The 23,560-nt window shown below is 46.2% G+C and overlaps 1 protein-coding gene across 4 annotated transcripts; it reads right to left on the bottom strand.

Annotated features, from left to right (window-relative positions):
• Nucleotides 1-124: 124 nt before the first annotated feature.
• Nucleotides 125-22,104, bottom strand: LOC116943289 (transport and Golgi organization protein 1 homolog). 4 transcript variants are annotated; one of them, XM_032956022.2, is made up of 21 exons: nucleotides 21,942-22,104; nucleotides 18,368-18,499; nucleotides 18,069-18,090; nucleotides 17,455-17,543; nucleotides 16,046-16,120; nucleotides 14,603-14,713; nucleotides 14,330-14,401; nucleotides 14,098-14,202; nucleotides 13,077-13,199; nucleotides 11,601-11,715; nucleotides 10,696-10,739; nucleotides 10,184-10,213; nucleotides 9,480-9,570; nucleotides 8,871-9,009; nucleotides 8,169-8,270; nucleotides 7,711-7,771; nucleotides 7,561-7,596; nucleotides 6,918-6,985; nucleotides 6,540-6,616; nucleotides 1,460-1,927; nucleotides 125-907 (listed from the first exon to the last, which is right to left on the bottom strand). In XM_032956022.2, the coding sequence occupies exons 1-21, from the start codon at nucleotides 22,065-22,067 to the stop codon at nucleotides 708-710; spliced, it is 2,286 nt and encodes a 761-aa protein (XP_032811913.1). In that variant the 5' UTR covers nucleotides 22,068-22,104; the 3' UTR covers nucleotides 125-707. The 4 variants fall into 4 exon arrangements, with proteins under 4 accessions (XP_032811913.1, XP_032811912.1, XP_032811916.1 ...); XM_032956021.2 differs by having other exon boundaries at nucleotides 11,589-11,715; XM_032956025.2 differs by lacking the exon at nucleotides 10,184-10,213.
• Between the last annotated feature and the right edge of the window lie 1,456 nt (nucleotides 22,105-23,560).

Here is a 23,560-nt window from a genome sequence, read left to right on the forward strand (position 1 = left end):
GTTCCCGTACAACGTACCCACTTTCAATCAATGGTTGTTTAAAATCTGAATAAACATGAGATGTTAAGCTCAATCGCCTGTTAAACACAGCACAATCGTGTTAAATAAAGCAGCCACTGTACTATTTTTTCAAAGAAATTACTTTATTAGAATACATGATTCGGCAAAATTTGGGGTTTTTTTTGGCAGTCCAATTATTGTGATGCATCCATTTAAATGTATTCTTTTTTTGTTATTATTTATGTACATAAGCATTTCACTATGCTCACATTTCAGGCATAAATTACTAAAATATTTCATCGCTTGTGAATGGTCTGCGATAGCCCAGGATACTAAAGCAGGAGGAGCCCGAAGTGGCGACGCCGTGGACACGCATGGTCACTTGCCTCGGAATTCCCAACAAGGGGATGGATATGCAACATCTAAACATTACTTATGGTGGAAACAGTATCAAAATGCGTGGTGTCCTCTCGGTTTGGTTACTGTGAAGGGCACGCACCCACAGTGGTGGAACACCAATCGTGCACCCTCTTCGCCCGTTCCTTTAATACGGTGTCACGCGGTACCAGGGCCCGGTCTGGCGATGGGAGGACACGCAACGCGGCAGTTCTTTGGGCTTCGTTGCACGGCGGACGCGAGCAAGAGAGCGATCGAGCGAGGGGCAAGTACTGAAAGGATTCAAAGACGCGGTGAGCGTTTTGGCGCGTTTACGGCTCGGCCTGCGTTGCCGTGGCCGGGCCGGCGCTCGAGGGAGGCATGCTGCCCGGGGCGCCCTGATCCGGGGCACCCCGGCTCACGCCGTCGGGGGTGGCCAGCGCCTCGGGCCGTGTTGGGAGAGGGGCGACGCCGGGGGGAAAGGCGCCGGGAGGACCGCCCCTTGGGGGCGAGTAGATAGGGGGGCCTCTCCCTGTTGGGTAAAACACGCAGAGCGCACGAAAAGCTGCGTCAGAAAAAACTCAAAGGGCAAAACGGCTTTGGCCTCTGGTAAACCATACAAGACCCTTGACGCGTGATCACAAAGAGTACAGTGCAACTTGGCTGTGCAGTAGACACTCGTGGTCCAGCAACTCCTGTAATCACAACCAATCGAATGTATAAGCAATAGCAATAATTGTCTCCATTGTGTTTATTCTCCAGGTCCACGTTATTTTATCTGGAAAATAAATAGCATCGTATTTACAAAAAGACACTGTTCCTTTCAGTTTAGTTCTTCATACTATACGCCATGTGCTTGCACAATCACTGTGCTAGTTCCCTTAATCGTTAGGCCCTCATTTGCACCTCTTTAGAAGTTCCTCACAATGGGTCGGTCTCTGGGTTGTTACAATGTACACCTACTGAGGCCAATTATTTCACATTGTTTAGTTCCCAACGTTATTTCCCTTTCTAGACTCCTGTTCACTTGTGTTACAGCACTGACAACGATAATAAAGGCAAAGCTCCCTGAGAAGGCACTCACAAGCAGCATGCGGCGGCCCTGGATAGCGCTCCGGAGGCCCGTAGGGGCCCACAGGATGGGGACCGTACATCCCAGGTGGCCCAAGTGGACCGCCCGCTCCGTAGGGAGGGTAGGGCCCGTCAGGGTGGCGGTCGGGAGCCGGGCTGCCGTACGGAGGTCCCGGGGGCGGCAGGGGCCCGCCCGGCGGATACGGCCCATAGCCTCGTGCCAGGCTCATGCCCTGTGGCATGGGGGGCCGGTGATGCAGCGTGGGGCTCATGAGCGGCGGCGCCGGGCCGAAGGCGGGCGGCAGATCCTGGGGCGGACGCGGAGCTCTCTGCGACGTGGGCGACGTTTCAAGCGGAAGTTGAAATCCTTGGTTGGAAGAAGAGGAGACGGGCCTGCGGGCCCCGTCGACTCCCAGCGGAGGGGAAGGGCGCCCGCTGCTGGAGGGCGAGGAGCGCAGAGATCCCTCCTGAGCTGGAGGGCCTTAGGCACAGGGACATCAACGTGAAGGGCACATAACCACGGTGACGTGACATCAGTTGTGCACCTTCTCTGATGCCACCATCCACTCTCCACCACAATACGAGGATATCAGGACCACCTGAACAGTCTGGCAAACCCCGGCATGCAGACTCCGATTATTCTGGCCGTCGAATGCATGCGACCTTGTGAAAATTAATCGTTTCTAGATTTGAAGCTTTCATGACTGCAAGGATCCATACTCTTTGGTTCTATTAGGTAAAGTCACGTAGGTAAAAAATAAAACAAATCACGACGTTTCGGCCACAACACAAGTGGCCTTCATAAGGTGAAGGGACCAAACTGTCCAGCGGACAGCGTTGGAGTGAAGAAAGCCAAGCGCTGGTCGCCTCCTTTTAAGCTGTGAGGGGGTAAACAGTAAACGCCTTGACAAAGGAAATTAGCATAAAACGTACTACTGACAAAGCTTGGAATTAGCATAAGGTGATAATACACCACCTTGGAAGTTTGCAGTGCCACTACTAGAATAAATATACTGTACCATTGAAAATTAGTTTAATGTTTGGTTCGATTTAGAACATCTTTCCAATGGTTGCTTAATTTGAAACCCTCTTCTCGGTTGAAATTGTGTCTGTGTTTGTAAATCTGAATTGCCTCGTGGACAAATCTCTGATGATAACCTGTCGGTTAGCAAAGGACCTTGGTATCGGAGAAAATTATATCGTGATCACCCACAGCGTTGTAACAATGATCAGGCGTAGGACACATCCAAGCAGACGTTTGCTTGAGCTGAAATAGCCACTATTCTCAAAAATGCTAAGAAACCCATCAGCAACATCAGCAAAAATGAACGCTCTGAACTCGCGAATTTAAAAAATAGAAATGATATAGTCATCCTCTCAGCCGACAAAGGCAACGCCACTGTAATTATGGATAAAGATTCGTACAACAACAAAATCCAAAACCTACACAACGATGGAAGTTACTCAAAAATTAAAAATGACCCTACTAATAGCTTAACTTTAAAAACCAACAAGATCATCACAAGTTCGACCTCCCTAATCGAACCAACTAAACGTCCCTCCCTAAAACCTTCTGCTGCAAGACCCCCTAGATTCTATGGTCTCCCCAAGATTCATAAAGAAGGCACCCCACTATGACCCATCGTATCCACGATCAACTCCCCTACCAATAAGCTATCACGTTTTCTGTCAGATACCTTGCTACCTTTCACTGGCAAGACCTCCTCAGCAGTACTTAACTCAGCCCAATTGGTCTCTATGGTCAAAGACGTTGTACTGTCCCCCGACCATATCCTTGTCAGCTTCGATGTGGTCTCTCTGTTCACCAAGGTCCCAGCACCTGATGCCATTGAAATAATTGAAGAAAATTTGGTACATGGACTAGACCCCGATACACCTGCGCTGGTTAGACACTGCCTCACCAATACCTACTTTACTTGGAATGGCACCTTCTACAAACAAAATGAGGGTACCCCCATGGGTTCTCCCTTATCACCAGTGATAGCCAATGTTTTCATGGAGAAATTTGAATCAGACGCCATCCAGACTTCCACCCTCAGAACTTCCCTGCGAAAGAGATATGTAGAAGACACTTTCGTCATTTGGCCACATGGCCTCCCAGCTTTGAACCTCTTCCTACACCACATCAATTCCAGACATCCCGCCATCAAATTCACCATGGAAGTGGAGAAAGATGGCAAGCTGCCATTCTTGGATGTTCTGTTTGAGAGGAGACCTGATGGCTCATTGGGACATTGTCTACAGGAAACCCACCCACACAGATTCCTACTTGAAACCTGATTCCCACCACCACCCGACTAAAAATAATTATCTCATCAAAACGTTATACCACAGGGCTCATTGCATTTCGGACCAACACCACCTGGCCAGTGAATTAAAACACGTACATCTGGCTGGCCCTCAAGAGAAACGGATACTCTGACCGTACCATCTGCCAAGCTGTTTCTCCCTCCATACAGAAACAACCACTTGATACTCCGGTCAAAACCATCACACTACCATATATAGCAGGCGTTACTAAAAAGATCTCCAAAATTCTAAACAAACACAAGATCCTGGTCCAGTTCAATACAGTACACAAAATCCGTGACCTGATCCCATCCGTGAAGGATGTCATTCCTGACTTACAGTACCCCGGGGTTTACAAATTGAGTTGTACCTGCGGTGATTGCTATATCGGGGAGACGAAACGACATGTCTCTGACCGAATTCACGAGCACAAATCAAATTTGAAACACGGCAGAACGAATTCTTCTGCCGTAGCTGATCATTGTTACAACGCTGTGGGTGATCACGATATAATTTTCTCCGATACCAAGGTCCTTTGCAAACCGACAGGTTATCATCAGAGATTTGCCCACGAGGCAATTCAGATTTACAAACACAGAAACAATTTCAACCGAGAAGAGGGTTTCAAATTAAGCAACCATTGGAAAGATGTTCTAAATCGAACCAAACATTAAACTAATTTTCAATGGTACAGTATATTTATTCTAGTAGTGGCACTGCAAACTTCCAAGGTGGTGTATTATCACCTTATGCTAATTCCAAGCTTTGTCAGTAGTACGTTTTATGCTAATTTCCTTTTTCGATTTAAAGCTTTCGTGACTGCAATGATTCATCTTCTTTGGTTCTTTCGGTAAAGTCACGTAGAATGAGAATAAAATAATAAATTGATAAAATAAAATAACACAGTAATATTCTCACGACGTTTCGGCCACAACACAAGCGGCCTTCATCAGGTGAAGGGGCGAGACTGTCTGGTAGGACAGCGCTGGAGTGAAAGAGCCACGTTCAGATCACTGCCTTTAAGCTGTGAGAGGAACAAAGCGCCTTGATAAAGGAATTAGCATATAATTTAGCATTGAAATGGCTGAATGATTAGCTTGTGACTGGTCACAGAAATAGCTATGTTAAAAGTTAAAGCATACACATCCGCAGAGGCACCCATTGTTAAAGGAATTAGCATAGAATTTAGCATTGAAATAGCTAAGTTAAGGCATACACATCCGCAGAGGCACCCCTTGACAATGGAATTAGCATAGAATTTAGCATTGAAATAGCTGAGTGATTAGCTTGTAACTGCTGCAGAAATAGCTACGTTAAAGTCAGAGCATACACATTCACCGAGGCACTTAGTACAAATCAAACAGGAGAATTTAGCATTGAAATAACTAGGCGAATTTAGCATTGAAATAACTGAGTGATTAGCTAGTGACTGGTCACAGAAATGACTACACATCTGAGCTATTCACAGTACTATATAGTGAACCAATAAAAACTAAAATATAAATTACCTTCATGTTATCAATAAACTCTATATTCTCCAATCAGCTAAGCTACCAACAATAAGTCGTTATATATCACAATGCTATATGGCGAGAAAATGGGTGGATTCTTACCCTCAAATTTCAGCACCACGGATAGCTACGGGCCCCGTTCAGACGGACGAGTTCGTCCATGGTCGGAAGAGAGGAGGGGGAGAGAGACAGCTGCGAGGCCCTAGTATACTCCATGTTGTAAAACTATACCATTCTCCTGTTTGATTTGTACTAAGTGCCTCGGTGAATGTGTATGCTCTGACTTTAACGTAGCTATTTCTGCAGCAGTTACAAGCTAATCACTCAGCTATTTCAATGCTAAATTCTATGCTAATTCCATTGTCAAGGGGTGCCTCTGCGGATGTGTATGCCTTAACTTAGCTATTTCAATGCTAAATTCTATGCTAATTCCTTTAACAATGGGTGCCTCTGCGGATGTGTATGCTTTAACTTTTAACATAGCTATTTCTGTGACCAGTCACAAGCTAATCATTCAGCCATTTCAATGCTAAATTATATGCTAATTCATTTGTCAAGGCGCTTTGTTCCTCTCACACAGCTTAAAGGCAGTGATCTGAACGTGGCTCTTTCACTCCAGCGCTGTCCTACCAGACAGTCTCGCCCCTTCACCTGATGAAGGCTGCTTGTGTTGTGGCCGAAACGTCGTGAGAATATTACTGTGTTATTTTATTTTATCAATTTATTATTTTATTCTCATTCTACGTGACTTTACCGAAAGAACCAAAGAAAACTAATTTCCTTTGTCAAGGCGTTTACTGTTTACCCCCTCACAGCTTAAAAGGAGGCGACCAGCGCTTGGCTTTCTTCACTCCAACGCTGTCCGCTGGACAGTTTGGTCCCTTCACCTGATGAAGGCCACTTGTGTTGTGGCCGAAATGTCGTGATTTTTGTTGTTTTATTTTTTACCTACATGACTTTACCGAATAGAACCAAAAATTTATCGTACTGACAATATTCAGAATAGCCCGAGAGAAGAGAATATGTTTGTAGACCAATATACCCATCATAAAACATAACCCTTCACTTCTGACCCAGACCATTCCACAAACCCATACTCCAACTCGCAGATCACAAGGCACCCCGAATTACAATCTAATGCTCATCAGTGTCTTGAAATAAGGTTGGCCTTGTATTGTTTTAAAATCCTGATCGTATCATATTGTATGATGACAAAGGAGCATTGTCCACCCCGATCCCTGACACCGCGTGGCCTTATCACAGCCGACTCACCCCTGCGTGCAGAGGGGGGGCCCCGTGGTTGCTGCCCCTGGCGCTCCTGGTTTAGCCTCAACTCCATGTCTGTCACCCTGTGGGAGGAAGAGGGACCTCGATGATGAATCAAAGCATTAACGAGGAAAAACAGAGAGAGACACTGCCGGGAAAGTGGTTTGGCTGAAGCATGAAACCGCCTCTGCGGCACGTGTTGTGTCTAGAACCTCCGGCATTCGAAGGCTAAATATTTTGGCTATCAGCTGCATGCGACCTTGTTAAAATGAAATGTACTGAATTCGTTAGGAATAGGCCGAGATAAAAGAAAAAACATAAACATTTCCCAAAGTCCGTCTTGTGCACGGGCCAGCCGCGGGGAAATTCAATTTCACGCTTCACCTCTGCCTGAGATTTGACGCCTCCCTCTTGGCATTCAGCAGCTCCCGCTCAGCTTGCCGCGCCGCCACCTGCCAACGGAACAATCACACCAACCGCTTTACATATGACGTGTGGCGACGACGCGCAAGTACGCGTGCACGGGACGCAGCGCGCACGCCATGCTTAAAAGACAAAGTGGCCGTCTGGTGTCCCCACGTGTGCCGAACGAGGCGGCGCGACGGCCGATCGGCTGAGAAGACAGTCCGGGGGCAACCCACCGCAAACGGCCCACCGCAAACAACACACTCGGCGCACCGGTCCGGTTGTCTGATCGTTCATTCGTGATTTGTTTTAAAACGAGAATTGATTGGGACGGTGCAGTGTGCAGGCAGGGCCGCCCGAGTCACACCGCGCATCGCACGTTCAACAATAAAGTGAGTAAATAAGGTAGTGATTTGCTAGAGCACTGCGGGTTACACGCAAATGTGCGTATAAAAATAAAACTGTCATAAACAGACAGGTTCTTAGCACTTAATTACCCCTGGGGAGTATACCATTATGACCTTGATGTACATTAAGGAGACAGCTGCTAAAAAGCCAGAGAAGACGGCAAATAAGAAGCATGTGCGCGTGCACAAGGAATTTTTGCAATGAGGATACTTACCCAGTTGTTGTGCGCTTTGTGATCATTTGCGGCGAGCTAACAAAAAATAAAAACACAAACACGGCGCTCCCATCACACGCAACTCGTTACGGCGAACGTTGGAAACCAAATGAGTGCTCGTGCAACAACGACGACTGGACAACCACATACCTGAGTCTTGTATGAGCGCTCTGTTTTTTCAAGTTCTTCCTTAATGTCCTGAACTTGTTTCCTAAAATAAAATAATTAATGCAGTGAATATATTGTAAAGTCTGACGTGGAGGATATCCTGCAATCCAGAGATTACGACGCACGGCAGAATGACGAGTGAAACGTCACAACCCATCTTGACAACAAGGTGGCTATAAGACAGTACAGCAAGTGGGTTCGGGAATCAAGTCTGTGCGGACCATTGAGTGTTATCACCATGTACGGTTTTATTCAGGTTCCTGTGTTTCCTCCTACACGCAAACTCTCCTCAAAAATGAAGTGGGCAAACATCCCAATTCAGAACTCTGCTGACAAGAGGCATTACAGGATAAGCCAATCGCAATGATGATATTTACTCCGCATTAAAGGGATCGGACGTCCGTACGAGCACGGCTGCCCAACAGTGGTGGCAAACTTACCTGTAGAGGCTGGCTTCCTCCAATGCATTCTTCATCTTCTCGTCTGCAGCAGAGATGGCCTGCTCCCTCTGCTCACGCTGAAGCTCCTCCTGCATCAGTCGCCTGCGTGGCCACACGAACACACACACGTACGTGCATGTGTACGCGTGTTGACACGTAAGCACACACGAAAGACGCCCCGTATAGCCGTACAGACTACTGGGAGCAAGTGCTGCTCGCTGGGCACATAATAAAGGCTAGTACGGGCGCACGATGACCAGGTGTGACCGGCACCACACCCAGCCACTTTTGTCTCCCCAATGTTGATGTCTGCATTCTGCACCAGGTACTCATTTAAGACCAAGTAGACTTATGGGGGGCCCATAATCGGTTGAGAGATCGCCCGCCAATGATATGAGCCAAGGCCAGGAATAAAATTCACCTACCTCCGATCCAGAGCAATGTATTCCAATAAACACATTTACAAACCCACGCACATTCGACATTCAGACTTCACGCGAAGCCCTTGCGCGTCCACGGACTAACGTTATTTGCCAAAGCACAACATGCCATTATCCCACCAGTTAGTGGCTGCCACGTTATCACATTCGTTGGAATGGCTGTGCAAAGCGTGTGCAGGCCTCACAACCCGTGCCTGTGAAACGTCCCTAGTGTAAAGCAGAGGGAGCAGTGGTCCGAGCGCGCGCTAGAGAGGCGGCTCACCTCTGCAGGTCCATCTCCTTCTCGTGAAACATCTGCGTGGCAATCTCCAGCTGCTGCTTTGTGCGCTGCAGTTCGGCCTTCGCCTCCTCCCGCTCGACGTTCATCGATTCGCTCTGCGACTGTAGGCCCTTCACCAGATCTGCAGGGCAGCAGTGCCGGTTAGGGTCGTGTGGCGAGGGTGGGGGGCCGGGGAGGGGTGGGGGCCGATATTTTGGAACTGAAAATCAACTTCACAACCCCCCCCGTCACCCCCCCGTAGATTTCAGCTGCAGAGACAAGTTGCACCCCCGTAGCCTATGCACGTCCTCACAGCAACCCACTTTAGTTACACATTCCGGGCCAAAGACAAACGGTAGTGGCTGATGTCATGCATCACACCATGCTCAAGATATTGACACGTATAGCCCTTGTCAGTCCACTGCTGGATGAAGGCCTCCGCAAACCATGCAAGATGTGGGGTTTATCTTACTACTTTTCGCCAGACTATGGTTTATGATTAGTGGAGCCATTAAAACCTTTGTGAGAGGCATACGGCAATCATTCCCCCTTGAGCTCGACGGAATGGCTGCAGTGTGCTGCATTTAGAACCAATAGCAACTGCAGATTTACCATCAACTTCCTTCCGTGACTTCATCTCGTACGCGAGCTTCTCCCATGTCTTTTTCTTCTCTTCTTCAGCGATCTTCAACTTTGTGTTGAGCTAAAGACACATGTTTTAAAAATTATTGGTATGTTGCACACACAGCTTTATAGAAGAGCAAGCAAATGGCTGCAGGATTTTTTTGAAAACAAAGCCTTAAAAGCAGGTGACCGTTCCATCCAATAATGAATCATGGTAAAAAGCGACACAAGTCAAATAAATTTGGGTCATGATCGAGTTGACATGCGTTCGTTCTCTCGGGTAAACCTTCCCAGCCAGAATGTTGCCCCATTGTTAATTTCATTTCGCAGTCACTTTATTGCCATTTCCTGTTTGCCAATGGCTACAAACAGTGGGAGTGTCAGCCTGGGCATGCACATTCAGCGGCAGAACAAAGGCCTCAGAACAAAACAAAGGCCACGGAACAGAACAAACATGCTCAGTAGCACCACCCAGCAGACTCCTGCGGGCGTGACGCCACCAGCTGCGAGATTCCCACAAAATCCACGGCGGCATGCCACGATTCCCAACACGCGAGCCGGAAGGAGGTCACAGCACAAAGTCCCGAGGGGCTCACAGCGACAAGAGCCTCGTGGAGCGATCATGCAGACAGGAAGTGGGGGGCAAGCAAAGCGCATCGGACGCAAGAGAAAATAAACCTCAAACAACTCACTCTGGCCACATTCATGAGACCTTCTACCGTCTGGAAGACACAAATTGACACTTAACATATAAATGTGTGTAAGGTTGCATGCTTTGTATATACATGGGGGTCAGACGAGCCTGTTGCTTGCCTGCCTGAAACTTGACTTGGTGAGGTCAGAGACTCTACACCCCCAGCCCCATCCCATTACAGATGCCTACAATTCCATATTCGACTGAGAGGCCAAGGGGCTTCAGGCAAGGGGTGGGGATGTATGGGACTTTTCATAAAAGTCAACCTCTACAACTCTCCAAGTCACACTGACAACAGCGGTGTTCGAATCACATTATGATTTATAAACATTATGACACAAGCACACACACGACTCAAGAAATGGGCGAATAAAGGCACATATTGTGCAGTCAGAGTTCAAACAAGTGTGACAACCACAAGCATTTTGAAAAGCGTACAGAGCTCTGGTTTTTGACCGAACACCATGCAGCAGCCAGTGCCACATTCGTTTAAGCGATCCACCCACCCACCTTGGTGGCATCCAGCAGATTTTTCACTTTGTCCTTTCTTGTTTCTAATTTAAAAACAAAAATAAGACGTTAATATATGCCCATGACGTGCTTTGTGGATCGACCATTAGAAAGTGCATCAGCGAAATGTTTTAAAATGTCACCATGATAGCAACATGTCATTCAAATTCTTCATCATCATCATCCTCAATTTGTGTTCATTAATCACTCAAAATCTCAAACAGATCTCAAGGCACCAACAAATAATAATTAAGAGGACTGGTTAAGCACAAGCGTTAATGAAAAAATTTTCAAGTCAAACGATGATCAAGACACGTGAATAGAATGTGTGCCATTTAAATCCAACCAGAGGTAATGCACTAAAGTTTAAGTTGACAGTCAAAACAAAATCAATCGAAAAAAATAAAGATAAAAATTAAACCTGTGTGTGCAGTAATGTTCATCTTCTCCATCAAAATATATTCATTCCGGAATGACCTCCTCCAAGTAATACGCCGTTATAAACATGTATATACTCTTTGGTTCTTTCGGTACAGTCACGTAGTTAGAAATAAAATAAAACAAATCACGACGTTTCAATCGCAACACAAGCGGCCGTCATCAGGCAATGACGGCCGCTTCTGTTGCGAACGAAACGTCGTGATATGTTTCATTTTATTTTATTTCTACCTACGTGACTTGACCGAAAGAACCAAAGAGTATGGATTCCTGCAGTCACGAAAGCTTCAAATAAACATGTATATATTTAATAATAACCTGAAGGAACCAATTGTTCCTGCACCCTTAACATGTGATGGTAACTCAATCTTTTATTTCTTAAACCCGTACGTGAAAGGTCACCCAATTATCAATATCTAGAGCAATGTGGTCTACAACGGAGCCTGCGAACAAACCTTTCACTCTACCGTTATTGCAATTTGAAGATGTCATATTTTCTTTAGCGTGCTCTTCCCCAGAGGCCCCCTCATCCTCAGAGTCCGAGTCCAGCTCCTTGAGTTGCAGGAAGCTTTCCTTCAGAGTCTGTGCAGAGCAACAGCAGAGGCAGTACATTATCATGTTAAGTACCTTGACTGTGTGTCTCAGAAAAGAGGCTTAACCTTTGGCCAAGCACACCTCAATGGCACTCTGTTATTTATAATGATTAGTGTTGTGCTTGTGTACCCAGGAAAGCCTCATTGAGTCAAGACTTTTCAGCATGGTCCTACTAAGTTTTCGCAGTAGGGAGGCGATGTCGCTGCTGTGTGTAATCCCGATTGAGACATTTCCAGGTAAATTTCAGCATTGGTATGGGGTTTTTTTTGTTAGCTATGGGGAGGAAACCAGAGAACCCGGAGGAAACCCATGCATGACAGGAGAACATACACTCCACGTATAGAAAGGCGCCCAAGTCATAAATCGAACCCAGTCCCTTTTTGTTGCAAGGCACGGGCTTTACTACTGCACCACCCTGTCGCCCCCAAAGTGACATCATTGCTGAGTTTAATTTCATTAACATGTAAAAACATGATATCATAGTGATATCACTATAGTGTTAGAATGGATATTTTGACCATAACCTTCAAGTATTTTTTTCATTCTGAAAGCTTCAATCTCGTATTTTATAAACAGCCCAGGACAAGAGAGCCTACGGGGTATGTACATACACGATAAGAGCTGTTAATATCTCAGCTGTATCTTTCATGAACAAGCTTCTGAAGGGAAGTAGATTTTGTGGCAAGTGCTCCTGGCAGCTGTGCCTACTCACATTGCCTGATAATAACCATAAAGGTCAAGTTAATTGTGTTTAATCATGTGAGGACTCAAGAGTCTAGGATAAATAATATTTGCAAGTGGCCTGGGTCACCAGAATGACAAAAGTAAAACAAAGAAAATTAAGTACAGCAATGATGCAAATAGATATCAGCACAAAACCAACTCTCAAATGGAAAATATTGCACAAACATAATTATACGTTAAATTATAAATTCCTGATAGTGTAAGTTGGCTCATGCAGCTTCCTCTTAGACTGATAAGAGTAAAATCACAAAATAAAGTTACAGAACAGTAAACAGATTTAGGGTGACAACCACACTAACATTTCAACAGTCGCGCTGTGCAGCTGTAAATCTTGAATCTTAAAGGCCTGGAATCAATTTCAAACTGGCCATCTTGTTGGCACACAATTGTGACGAGCTGTATAGTTGCCTCCCGGCCCAGCAAAAGGTCACGGCCAAGAAGGCAACCAAATCAGCCAAAAACATACAAATAAAACTAAACCATCCCCATCCTACCCAGAGAAAGCCCACTGAGGTATTAACGATTTCTCAGAAGCAACCTGATTATCACAACTGAGGGTCCAACAAAATTCACGAGGCGCGAGGCGTCGGGCCATGCGACCTCACCTCAATCTCTCTGTCTTTGATGGTCACCGATTCATTGAGGTCTCGGATGCTCCTCTGCATGAGGCTCATTTGCTCCTGCAGCTCGGCGATCTGCTCCATCAGCTGCACCTTCTCCTGCTCAACCTGGGGCAGTCGAAGACGCACAAACGGCACATGGCCGTGCGTAGCCACAGGGACGTCAATTAGGGTGAACGCCTTCTCTGTCTCAGGGACACCAATATGAACACGGCATAAACAATCACGCAGCTAACACCGCACATAAACGAGGTAATTGCTATGAAAAAATAAAGCCAAAAAAGTGGTGACTGTAATTTAGAAAACAATAGAGACGAGACAGATAAAAAAGTTAATAGGTAACAGAATATGTAACCTAAAATATCTGCTATCATGTAAGCATATACAAAAGCTGTGCGGCCCAGGATATCCAACTCTACTGACATCATAGCTTTTGAATAGGTCAAAGTAGTGACATCAATCACGTGCTATGACAGAATGCTGAGACTTTCAATCCTTTTTTCGTGTAAAAAAAACTTCAAACTTACACTGGACAAACAGAATTGCTCAGCCTAGATCCGTATCTACAAAATAAGATTAAATTATCTATTGAGTTGCGTCTTTATTTATAAGCTCACAGGTAAGGAATGTCAAACAAGTAAAAGGCAGGTGACCAAATCACCCAGAATGATAAGCAGTTTGGAGCCTGCAAAGTTGCTTTGACGGGAGACCACCATGCATACAACAGATGTCAAGGGGCTTTCAGGCTACGTTGTGGGCAGTAGAGGGCAGCGCAGGAAAATCCATTGTTGTACTGTACTCTACTGCAACGTATATTGAAAGTTCAGCACCTTCACCAATCCACACTGACCAGTGTGGTGAAGCACGATGTGACCCCTGTGAGCCTCAGGGTGCGGGAAAGACCTCAGTGAGCAGTGGACAGGCAAAAGTGCTGTACATGTACAACGTGTAAATTAACTAATTAGTCGTGAGGCAATCGTGTGATGAGTGAAGGCTTTAGCCAGACCTGCTGCTTGCGCTGGTTCAGGGCCTTCATCTCGCCGTCGATTTGGCGAATGCGTTCCTCCAAGCTCTGAGCCTTCCTCTCGGCCTCCTCAAGCGCACCATTGGCCTGCAAACACCACAAGACTCGCTAGAGCTGCAGCCCACCAACAGCGTCCCTGTGAACAATCGCGGCATCAATCACCGTAATAAACTCGCTCAACGAAGCGTTACTTATATTTACATCTCAGGCTTACCTGCGCAATCTGAGCCTTCATGACAGCAGTACTCTCCTCATTCACCTGGGCCTTTTGCGTCTGCTCCAGAAACTGCGGAACGAACAGTTTCATTACGACACCACTTGTCTCCATTACCGTTTTCAATGTGCATACACTTAACCCCTCTCCTCGGTCTTATTAGTACAGTCAGTCAAGATGCATGCTCTCGTCGTGCGACGTGTTAAAGGAATGAATAAAACCCAAAACGTTTCGAACCATCATTTTAAAGCTCTTTTGGAAGAGCACCCTTACCTCCTTCTCATACTGCTTCTCTTTCTCTCTCGCCTCTTCCAGGTCTGCCTTCACCTGGGACAGCTCCTGCTGCAGTTTTTCTCTGGCGTCGGTGAGACGGTCGCGCTCACTCTGCACCCAATCACAAACGCACGCCACAAGACCCACAATGGATCACGTGCCAGGCCCCAGCAACTTCCTCTAGCCCCATCGTTATTCATTTATTTAGCGAATGCTTTTACACGTGACTATCATTAAGTTAAAGCGCCAGGATATGCAAGAAATATACATGTTTGTTCATATTATATTGTGTGAGCGGACGTCAGTCCACGTAGCCACAGAGCTATGCAACAGCCTCCTCCTCCAGCACGTGCAGGGCAACAAACAGTTCGGCCGGCACACCCTGACGGACCTCGCAGCCGGAGACGATGTGCAACTGCCAAATCAGTTCAGTTTAGCGTAGACTACGGTCTACAGCAATACCCCCATTTACACCTTCCAGTTTTACATAGTTTCACTATAACGTACTCAACTTATTTATACCCAATCCCGCTTTAAGTACTGTCATAAGGTACTTGAGATTTACAAACTTTTTTACATTAAACCCCAATTTTATTACTTTGCACGGTGACATTCAGGTGCCAGATGGTGCCCAAGCGTTAGCATCCCCGACTATAGTAGTCTAAATATTTTTTTCCCAAATACTACATTGATGGCGAACATTTTTATATCAGTTTCAACGACTTTTTACATGATAAACAACGAAAAATTATAACGTATAATAGACAAGTTGATATATCTTAATATATCAACAATATACACTTACTTTTCACACTGACGGTTATACAGTATAGATGCACAATGGGTCACAAAGCATCCTCTGTTTAGGGACTGTACAATGTTACGATCCACATCCCATCCCTTTCCTTAGATTTAAGTATTTTCGATTTACGTTCTGATTTTCAGGAACTCACCCTGAGCGTAAACCGGGGTATGCCTGTACTACGTCATGGGTGAGGAACCCGTGACCCACGAGCCGAACATCGCCCGCAACTTTATTCCATATGACCCACGGCCATACAAGGGCCGACCACTTTGAAATGGCGCGCAAATTACATTTGTCCATCATTTCCAAGAACTTTAGCCGCGTATCTACTTGAGAGCTGCGGCCCGACATCAACACGTTTGTGACAGGAAATCAGGAGAAGGCATCATCGCATTAGTGCGACAAAGGAGAATCCTCGGTATATATTTTTCATTGGGTGTGTGTGTTCATGTGTGATTGCCTGCCAAAATGTAATCTAAAGTCCTATGAGGCCCTCAGGAAGGAGTAGGTTCCCCACCCGTGTTGTATGCGTTCCTTTTTAAACTGTCCGGAAGCGACAACCATCACTGCAATTACCAAATTGATGCGGAAAACAAAGCCCTAATATGTCGCAGCAAGCAGGCGTCCCATTGACTTACCTGGAGCTCTTCGATTTCTTCCGAGGTCGAATCCAAACGAATCGCATCCTTGATTTCCTGGTCCTTCTCCTGGAGCTGTGAGCGGCAGCGAGCAAAGGGAGCAACTTTTTGAGCAGCAGAGCCACAACCAGGGTGGACTCGCACACAGCGCACGCGAAAAGCACGGCACCGCTCATCCCCAATACTCGTGACAGTGCCCCGGGTAAGGGGCGTTAACGCGGGTTCAGCTATAGTGCAGCTCATAAACAAGGACTCCGATCCATGGCTTGAACAAGGCGTCAGCCCTCCTCTTTCCCACAGCAACCTTATCACATATTTACACAGTGCTTGGTTAAGCTGTTGACAATTGTTGGTGAAATGTTCTTTACTTAACCAAATGGACAGCCCATTTAGATAATCTCCAGTGAGAGGCATAGTTAAGTTTGACGTAGAAAATCACTAACTGAAATTTATTGAAAAATTTCAGACACGATGGCTTACTCTTGTAAATATATCACAGAGTCTTTACTGTTCACTTTGTATAATATTGCACACTTCTGTATACACTTCCCCCCGCACCTCCGATGAACATAGCTGGCTATGTACAGTGAAAAATACCGTGTGGACACTACCGGTTCAATATTCTAACAGACTGAGTGTTTAACGCGCTGACTACAACTAAGCTAGCGAGGCACGGTTCTCATGAAACACGAACGGGGGTCCTTATAGCCCATACAAACACGTGGGGTTGCACTACCATTAGTTGGCTCCTGCAGTGGACACTTGGCACGTAGCAATTCATTAAATAAAATAGATTACATTTATGTTACATGCGTAAAATCGCAAATGCAAGAACTAACTAATTTCAATGTCAGCAATTTATAGGTTAGATTAACAGCTTAGGTACCTTAAAGGTAAAGGAACGATTAAAGCAGTATACGTTTATTTTATTTAACAAGGTGAGAGCTCAAGAAACCAGGATGTAGCCTCATCCCAAGAGTGACCTCGGCCACTATAAGGACAAAAGCAAAACAAATAAAACTAAATAAACAAGACTAACGATAAAAAATTTAAAATACAAATAAGTCCGTGTGAACGAGTCAAAAAAGGTTCGATTATTGTATTGAATCGTAACCCAAGTAGTGATAAATCATTAATTACATTTTAAGGTGGATCGTTACATGCCTAGACTTTACGGTCCACTTCACATTCAATGCAAACTTTTGTTATAACAACACCGAGCAGAACCTATCAGCTACCTCTAGTGGGAATAAAACCGTTCACTGTTCCACTGGCTTAGTGTGGAGCACACCTATCGCTGCGATACCGAGGCACTGCCAAAACTAAAACCCAAACGCTGGTTCGCATTGCCCCAGACTGACACAGGGTAGCCGCGCCCTCACCACCTGACTTCTCCTGCGGACACCCACCTGTGCTTGGAGGTTTTGGAGATCGCTGGCCATCCTGGATTTGTCCTCCATATGGCTCCTGATGGTATCCACGAGCTGTGCCTCCGTCACTGGACAAGCAGCAGATTAAACACGGACAAGGATGCTCTTAGCCGCAAGTGACGGATGCGTCGTGGCAAACCAAACAAATGCTCCCCCCCCCCTCTGCAGATGAGGTCACGCAACTCAACGAGCAAAATTCTTCAAAAGATTTTGCAACCATAATCTCCTGACGTCAATTTTCCAAGAGATGAAAACGAGACGCCGTTTTGTAAATTCTAAACGCAAACAGCTTGGCTCCGCCTGGCCAGAGCTTGGTCCACGGTGAGTGCATATGAATGCAGGGACACACAAGCATGATCACATTTCTAAATCTCAGCATGTCTTGTAAAATGCTCTTAATTAAAGTAAAAACTTTGGCATTGTTCGAGTTTAAGAGATACCCAAATTTAGACTTAATTCCCGAATTACCACCAAAATAGTTTAGCTTTTCCAACTTTGTTCATATAAACAAGCAATGTGAAACGGACTCTAAAAGTAAAAAAAAATATTGGCACAATGCAACAATCACAATTAAATAGAATAAAAATACTCACGTAAACAAAACTTCTTTTTTATCTGAAAAAGAGAATACAACATCAGCGGTAAAAAAAATAAAAAACGAGCCAAACCACTTCACCGCCACATGATCAATAAAACATGTGAATTATAAACTCTAAGGCGACCCCACGTCCGTCTATCTGAAGAGAGAAGGGACCACGTGGCAGCACTGAGAAAACACAGCTGGAGGAGGAGTGGTGGCGGGGGGAGAGAGGAGGAAGGGATAAAGAGGATAAGGAAAAGGAGGCCTCTCCACCGGCCACTTAAGACACGTTGTGCTCCCAGTGGTGCTCACCCGTAGGCGGATGAAATAGAGGTGGACCGCGCCGAGGAGGAAGAGGAGGAGGCTGAACAGCAGCAGGACATCCCATGGGAAGCCATAGAGGTCGGATTCCGGTTCCATGCCCAGAGGGAGTGCCGACAGCGTCTGTCCAACACCGGGGTGAAGCGGGAGGGTGGTGTTCTCAAACTGATCGCTTTGATTGTGAGGGGCGGGTGACAAGGCTTGAAACCATTTAACCCCCCCCCGCCCCAGATATCTGATGAATTGTCACAATTTGTGGTTGCTATTCCATTTCAGAATAAAACAATTATGTCAGTCTTGTGTTGTTTCTCGTTTCTTAAGCTTTATTTGCTGCAAGAGGCAAAATCAATATTCATGTACAATGTGTATAATTTTCATGAATTGTAAATAATCAATTCTCATACACGCAAATTGATACATGTATTGTGAGCAAAATAATTTACTTGCATGTATAAATCGATGTAACCTTACATACCTATGGGCGACAATGAATGGCAAAGCTTTGATATCACAATGAAATTGCGCCCATTCACGTATGCAAACATTCATGCATACACAGCAGCGGCAATGTCATAATAAACATGACATCTGTTTACTTATTCATAATAATAATGTCATTCATTTGTGCAGAGAAGCTTCACTGAGTCTCACGATTATTTTACATGAGGGCCCTACATTCTAATATTTGTGGAAGTGCATTAAAGAATAGCGGGGGGGGGGGGAACTGTAGATACCCAAATAAAACCCCACCTACACGTTTGGATTACTCTCAAAAGTTCCTCACAGATTAGTAGAGTACAGGAACCCACTTTCTGGACTGCCAACTCATAACCACTCACATCTAACTCAGTATAGTTTGGGAGTTTCACAAATCTACATGATCCGCCAACTCTCGTTTCCCAAGTGCTCGATTACAGGCGTGTGCCACCACCACCAGGCTATTTTTGTTGATGTTATTTCTGGTACCTGATGTATTTTGCTAGGTAACAGCGAGGCTGTTTAGCTCACACCGGAATTCATAACCACACCTTTGTACATATACGCAGCATCCACATAAAACATACAGTAATCACATAGACACATGGCATTCACAAAGACACGTGGCACCCAGACATGTTTCTATGTTGAACTTCTTTTGCACCGTATGTAGCCAACCATGCTAATCGGAGGTGCAGGAGAAAGACAACAAATGAAACACAAAAAAAGTTATTAAAAAATAGTTTTTTATCTAGATTTAAAAAGGGAATAGCTCCAGTGGCTTCCTAATATCGGAAGGGCATGGAACACATCGGAAAGTGCGCGGTGCTGTGACATACGGTAGTCACAAAGACATGCACCTATGACCAAATCACACTGCAATGACCCTGATCGCTGCAAGCTGGTAATCTAAGCAGATTAGAACCTAGATGGGTGACCACCATGCAGATCAGGTAGTTGTTAAACGTTTTGGCACTTCATGGTGGAAAAAAAGACAATGCAGAAAAATCCACTGTTGTAGCGTACTTATGTGATTCCATGTCTACGCTCCCCGCCTTCACCAACCCGAACTGACCAATATTCCCACACCCCCGATTAGCACGGTTGCCTCTGTACGGTGAGAAACTTGAGGTGTTGGTCAAATAACCCCTAAAGTCTACACAGCCTGAGGAGTAGAGTACAGATGAAAGTGCTGGACATGTACATATATACACATGTGGAGTTCACAGGTACACAAAGAACACACAATCCACCGGGTTCGATGGCATGCAGGCCTTACTACAAGACAATCGGCGTGGTTCCGCTATACTGTATTAGGCATGAACTACCAATGATTGAGATGCAACTCTTGGGAAATGTAAAATACGTCCAAAAAAATTCAATAGCAACTCGTAACCTGTGGGCAAATCATACACCCATACATACTTAACAGACGTTGATAAATCCAATGCTGAAGTACAGAGTAATAAACATTTCAACATATAGCCAGCAAAGCGCTAGTGACATTCCCATACTCACTCAGGAAGTGTCACTGCAGCAACATATCTAGAGAGCTCCTAACCTTAACTTAAAGTTCACGATATGGTTCTCATTAACAAAGATTAAGGCCGAGACAAGGAAAAGGGGTTTAGCTACAAGATCTGTTTGTGCTTTGGATTACGTCGTTTTAAGAGGAATTAAACTTCACCCCTTACGTGAATCTGATGTTCAATGCATGTCTCATCATTCAGGACCAATCACGTACCATTGGGTGCAACTGCTTCTCGTCTGACACTCCCGCCAATCATGCTCGCGTTACTCTCTCAGTCACTCTTTGAACATGTTCATGTTTACAAACATCATTCGTGTCGGAAAATAATCGTGGTGCCAGAGCAAATGGCAAGAAGGCTGCTAAACATGGAGAGTTGAAACCCCGCTAAGTGAAACCGTTTCAGTGATAACCACATAACTGTCCTAGGTGAACACAATCTAATGGTTCTCCATTTCTGTCTTTACGATTACTCAGCCAACTTGTACAAATGAGTGAACAGAACCGCAGCTATGAATTCAGCTCCGCATGCGGCGCTAGGTGGGTTGTTACTTCACACTTGAGTGAGACTGCAACGACTTAGGGATGCCTCAATCGCTCTTGGCAGATGGCAGTGACCCAGGTCTGCACACCCCTCACTCACCAATGCAGCCCAGCATAGACACACGGTCACAGAGGGCCCCCTCGTCCATGCCCAGGCCCCCCAATGTGCACAAGGCGTAAGCTCCGAAAAAAACGAGTAAACAAATCCCTTGTTCCGAAACACCGCCATGCCCAGGCACTCCTGACCATGCATCCCCCCCCCCCCTTGCCCAGCTCAATCACTACAATTCCAGACAATCCTCGCTTCGTCCAATACCTATACCGTATGTAGAACTTATTTTGCACCGTACGTAGCCAGCCGTGCGCATCGGAGGCACCGTCTCTTGCCCAGCCAGGTACACTCTGTCCCTGGGCTCCCCCGTTTCTCACGACACCGACCCACCAAGTTGATGATAATGATGATTAACCACTCAATGGTGATGGTTAAGATCTAACGTGATTGATATTCTTCCAGGATAAATAAATATTCTGATTATGAAGATGCCGTTGGGGAGTTTGAATGACAGGATGGCGATTTTGGTGACGACGACGACGGTTCTGTTGGTGATTTGTGACGATTAACGTGGCGGTGGTAATGGTGCTGATGACACTAACAATGACACTTTGATCACGATGGCCAGCCAGGATATTGACGATCATGAATGTGATGATGGTGATGTGTACGATGATGACGGTGGCAATGTTGACTCTCATGACGCGGCTGATGATTGCAATGTTGGCAATGACCAACATTCCGGCAATGTTGATTTACGTGATGTATATTATTTATGATCGCAATTATGACAACAACCACCGCCGACCATATAGTCAAGATGACGATAGGGGTTTGTTGTTGGGCCCCTCCACCCGGGATGGATGTACCCCTGGCGTTCCAGCCGCCACCACCCCCTCCCAAACACGGCCAAGGGGCCTCGCCAACCCCCGCGAGTCGTGAGCGGTGCAGGGTTTTTGCCGCACCTGCTTGACGCGGCTGAGCGAGTAGAAGTAGAGCGCGGCCACGGGGCCCATCGCCGCCGCCGCGGCCTCCTCCTCCTCGTGGCCCAGGAGCGGCCGCTCCTCGCCGGGATCCGCGTCGGCGGCCATGGCGGTGACGTCGCCGCTGCGGGCCGCGCCACCCGAGGTGGAAGACGCGGGGGGGGGGGAGGTTAATCCACACGGAGGGAGAGCAGGGGGGGGGTACGTTGTAGACCGCCTGTCGAGATTTCGATTTCACGAGTCATTATGAATGACAATTGCAATATTTATTAGAAACATAAATTATCCGTATTGCGTTCTTATATATAATATTCCTAAATTAACGTGCCATTCATTCGATGTACCCCATACCACCACAACACCCCCCCCCCCTCGGCGGTTATTTGGACGCGCCCCGCCGCCGAGTCAAAGTGCGCGCGCGTCAGGCAGAGCGAGCCGAGTGCCGAGCGATCGCTCCACGACGATCACGGCGGTCGAGCGCGCTCGACTGAGAGTCCTGGCCGCATTACGTCACGCGGTGGGTGGGGGGGGCGGATTGAAAGAGGGGAGGGGAGGGGGTGAGCGAAGTGATGACGTGGCGCTGCGGTTGGTTGCCATGGGAACCGGCGGCGCGGCTGCTGCACGCGCCCCGTCGTGCGGCAACCCCATTGGGTGGCAGCGCTGCCGCACCTCCCCCCCACCTCCGCCTTCCGCTTCCTCCACAGGCCCAACATTTGTATTGCTCATACTCTTTGGTTCCATTGGGTAAAGTCACGTAGGTGAAATAGAACCAAAGAGTATGGATCCTAGCAGTCACGAAAGCTTTAAATCTAGAATTTGTATTGCTCGCCATTTGCCCGTCACGAGGACGGGTTTATTGCAGTTAATCTGAAACTTCCAAGCGAATAGCAGACCGCGACGTGATATATTAATTGCATCCATTCGTGCGCAATTTGTAAGGCCGCGGTGACACAGACTTATTTCATTTTTAGGTTATAATCCCTTGGGTCATCGCGCAGTCCTTTTTACTTTGATGTCTCAACAACAGCGTCACGGAGACCACGTGACGTGAGGGTTCTGTAGTGAGGGTTGTGAGTTGACGCTGAGGAGGGGGGAGGGGCGCCTCGTCCCCCCCCCCCCCCATGTGGAGTGACGTCAGCCGCTGATTATTATGAATGGCGGGGGGGGGGGTGGCCATTTGGAAGACGTTAACTCTTCATGATTCTTCTTTGGTTCTTTCGGTAAAGTCACGTAGAATGAGAATTAAATAATAAAATAAGACAATAAAATTCTCACGACATTTCGGCCACAACACAAGTAGAAGGCTACTTATTTTAAATAATAAAATAAGAATAAAATTATCACATTTCGGCCACAACACAAGTAGCCTTCTACTTGTGTTGTGGCCGAAACGTCGTGAGAATTTTATTGTCTTATTTAATCTCATTCTACGTGATTTTACCGAAAGAACAAAAGAAGATGAATCCTTGAAGTCACGAAAGCTTTAAATCGAAACTCTTCATGATTGTTAATGAGGGGGGCTGTTCGATGTGGAGTGACGTCACCTGCTCATTATTGAGGGTGGGTGCTTACTGTGGAGTGACGTCACCCGCTCATGATTA

Source organism: Petromyzon marinus, chromosome 17 (assembly GCF_048934315.1).
Source record: "Petromyzon marinus isolate PM22_M1 ecotype Great Lakes invasive population chromosome 17, UKy_Petmar_22M1.pri1.0, whole genome shotgun sequence".
Taxonomy (NCBI): Eukaryota; Metazoa; Chordata; class Hyperoartia; order Petromyzontiformes; family Petromyzontidae; genus Petromyzon; species Petromyzon marinus.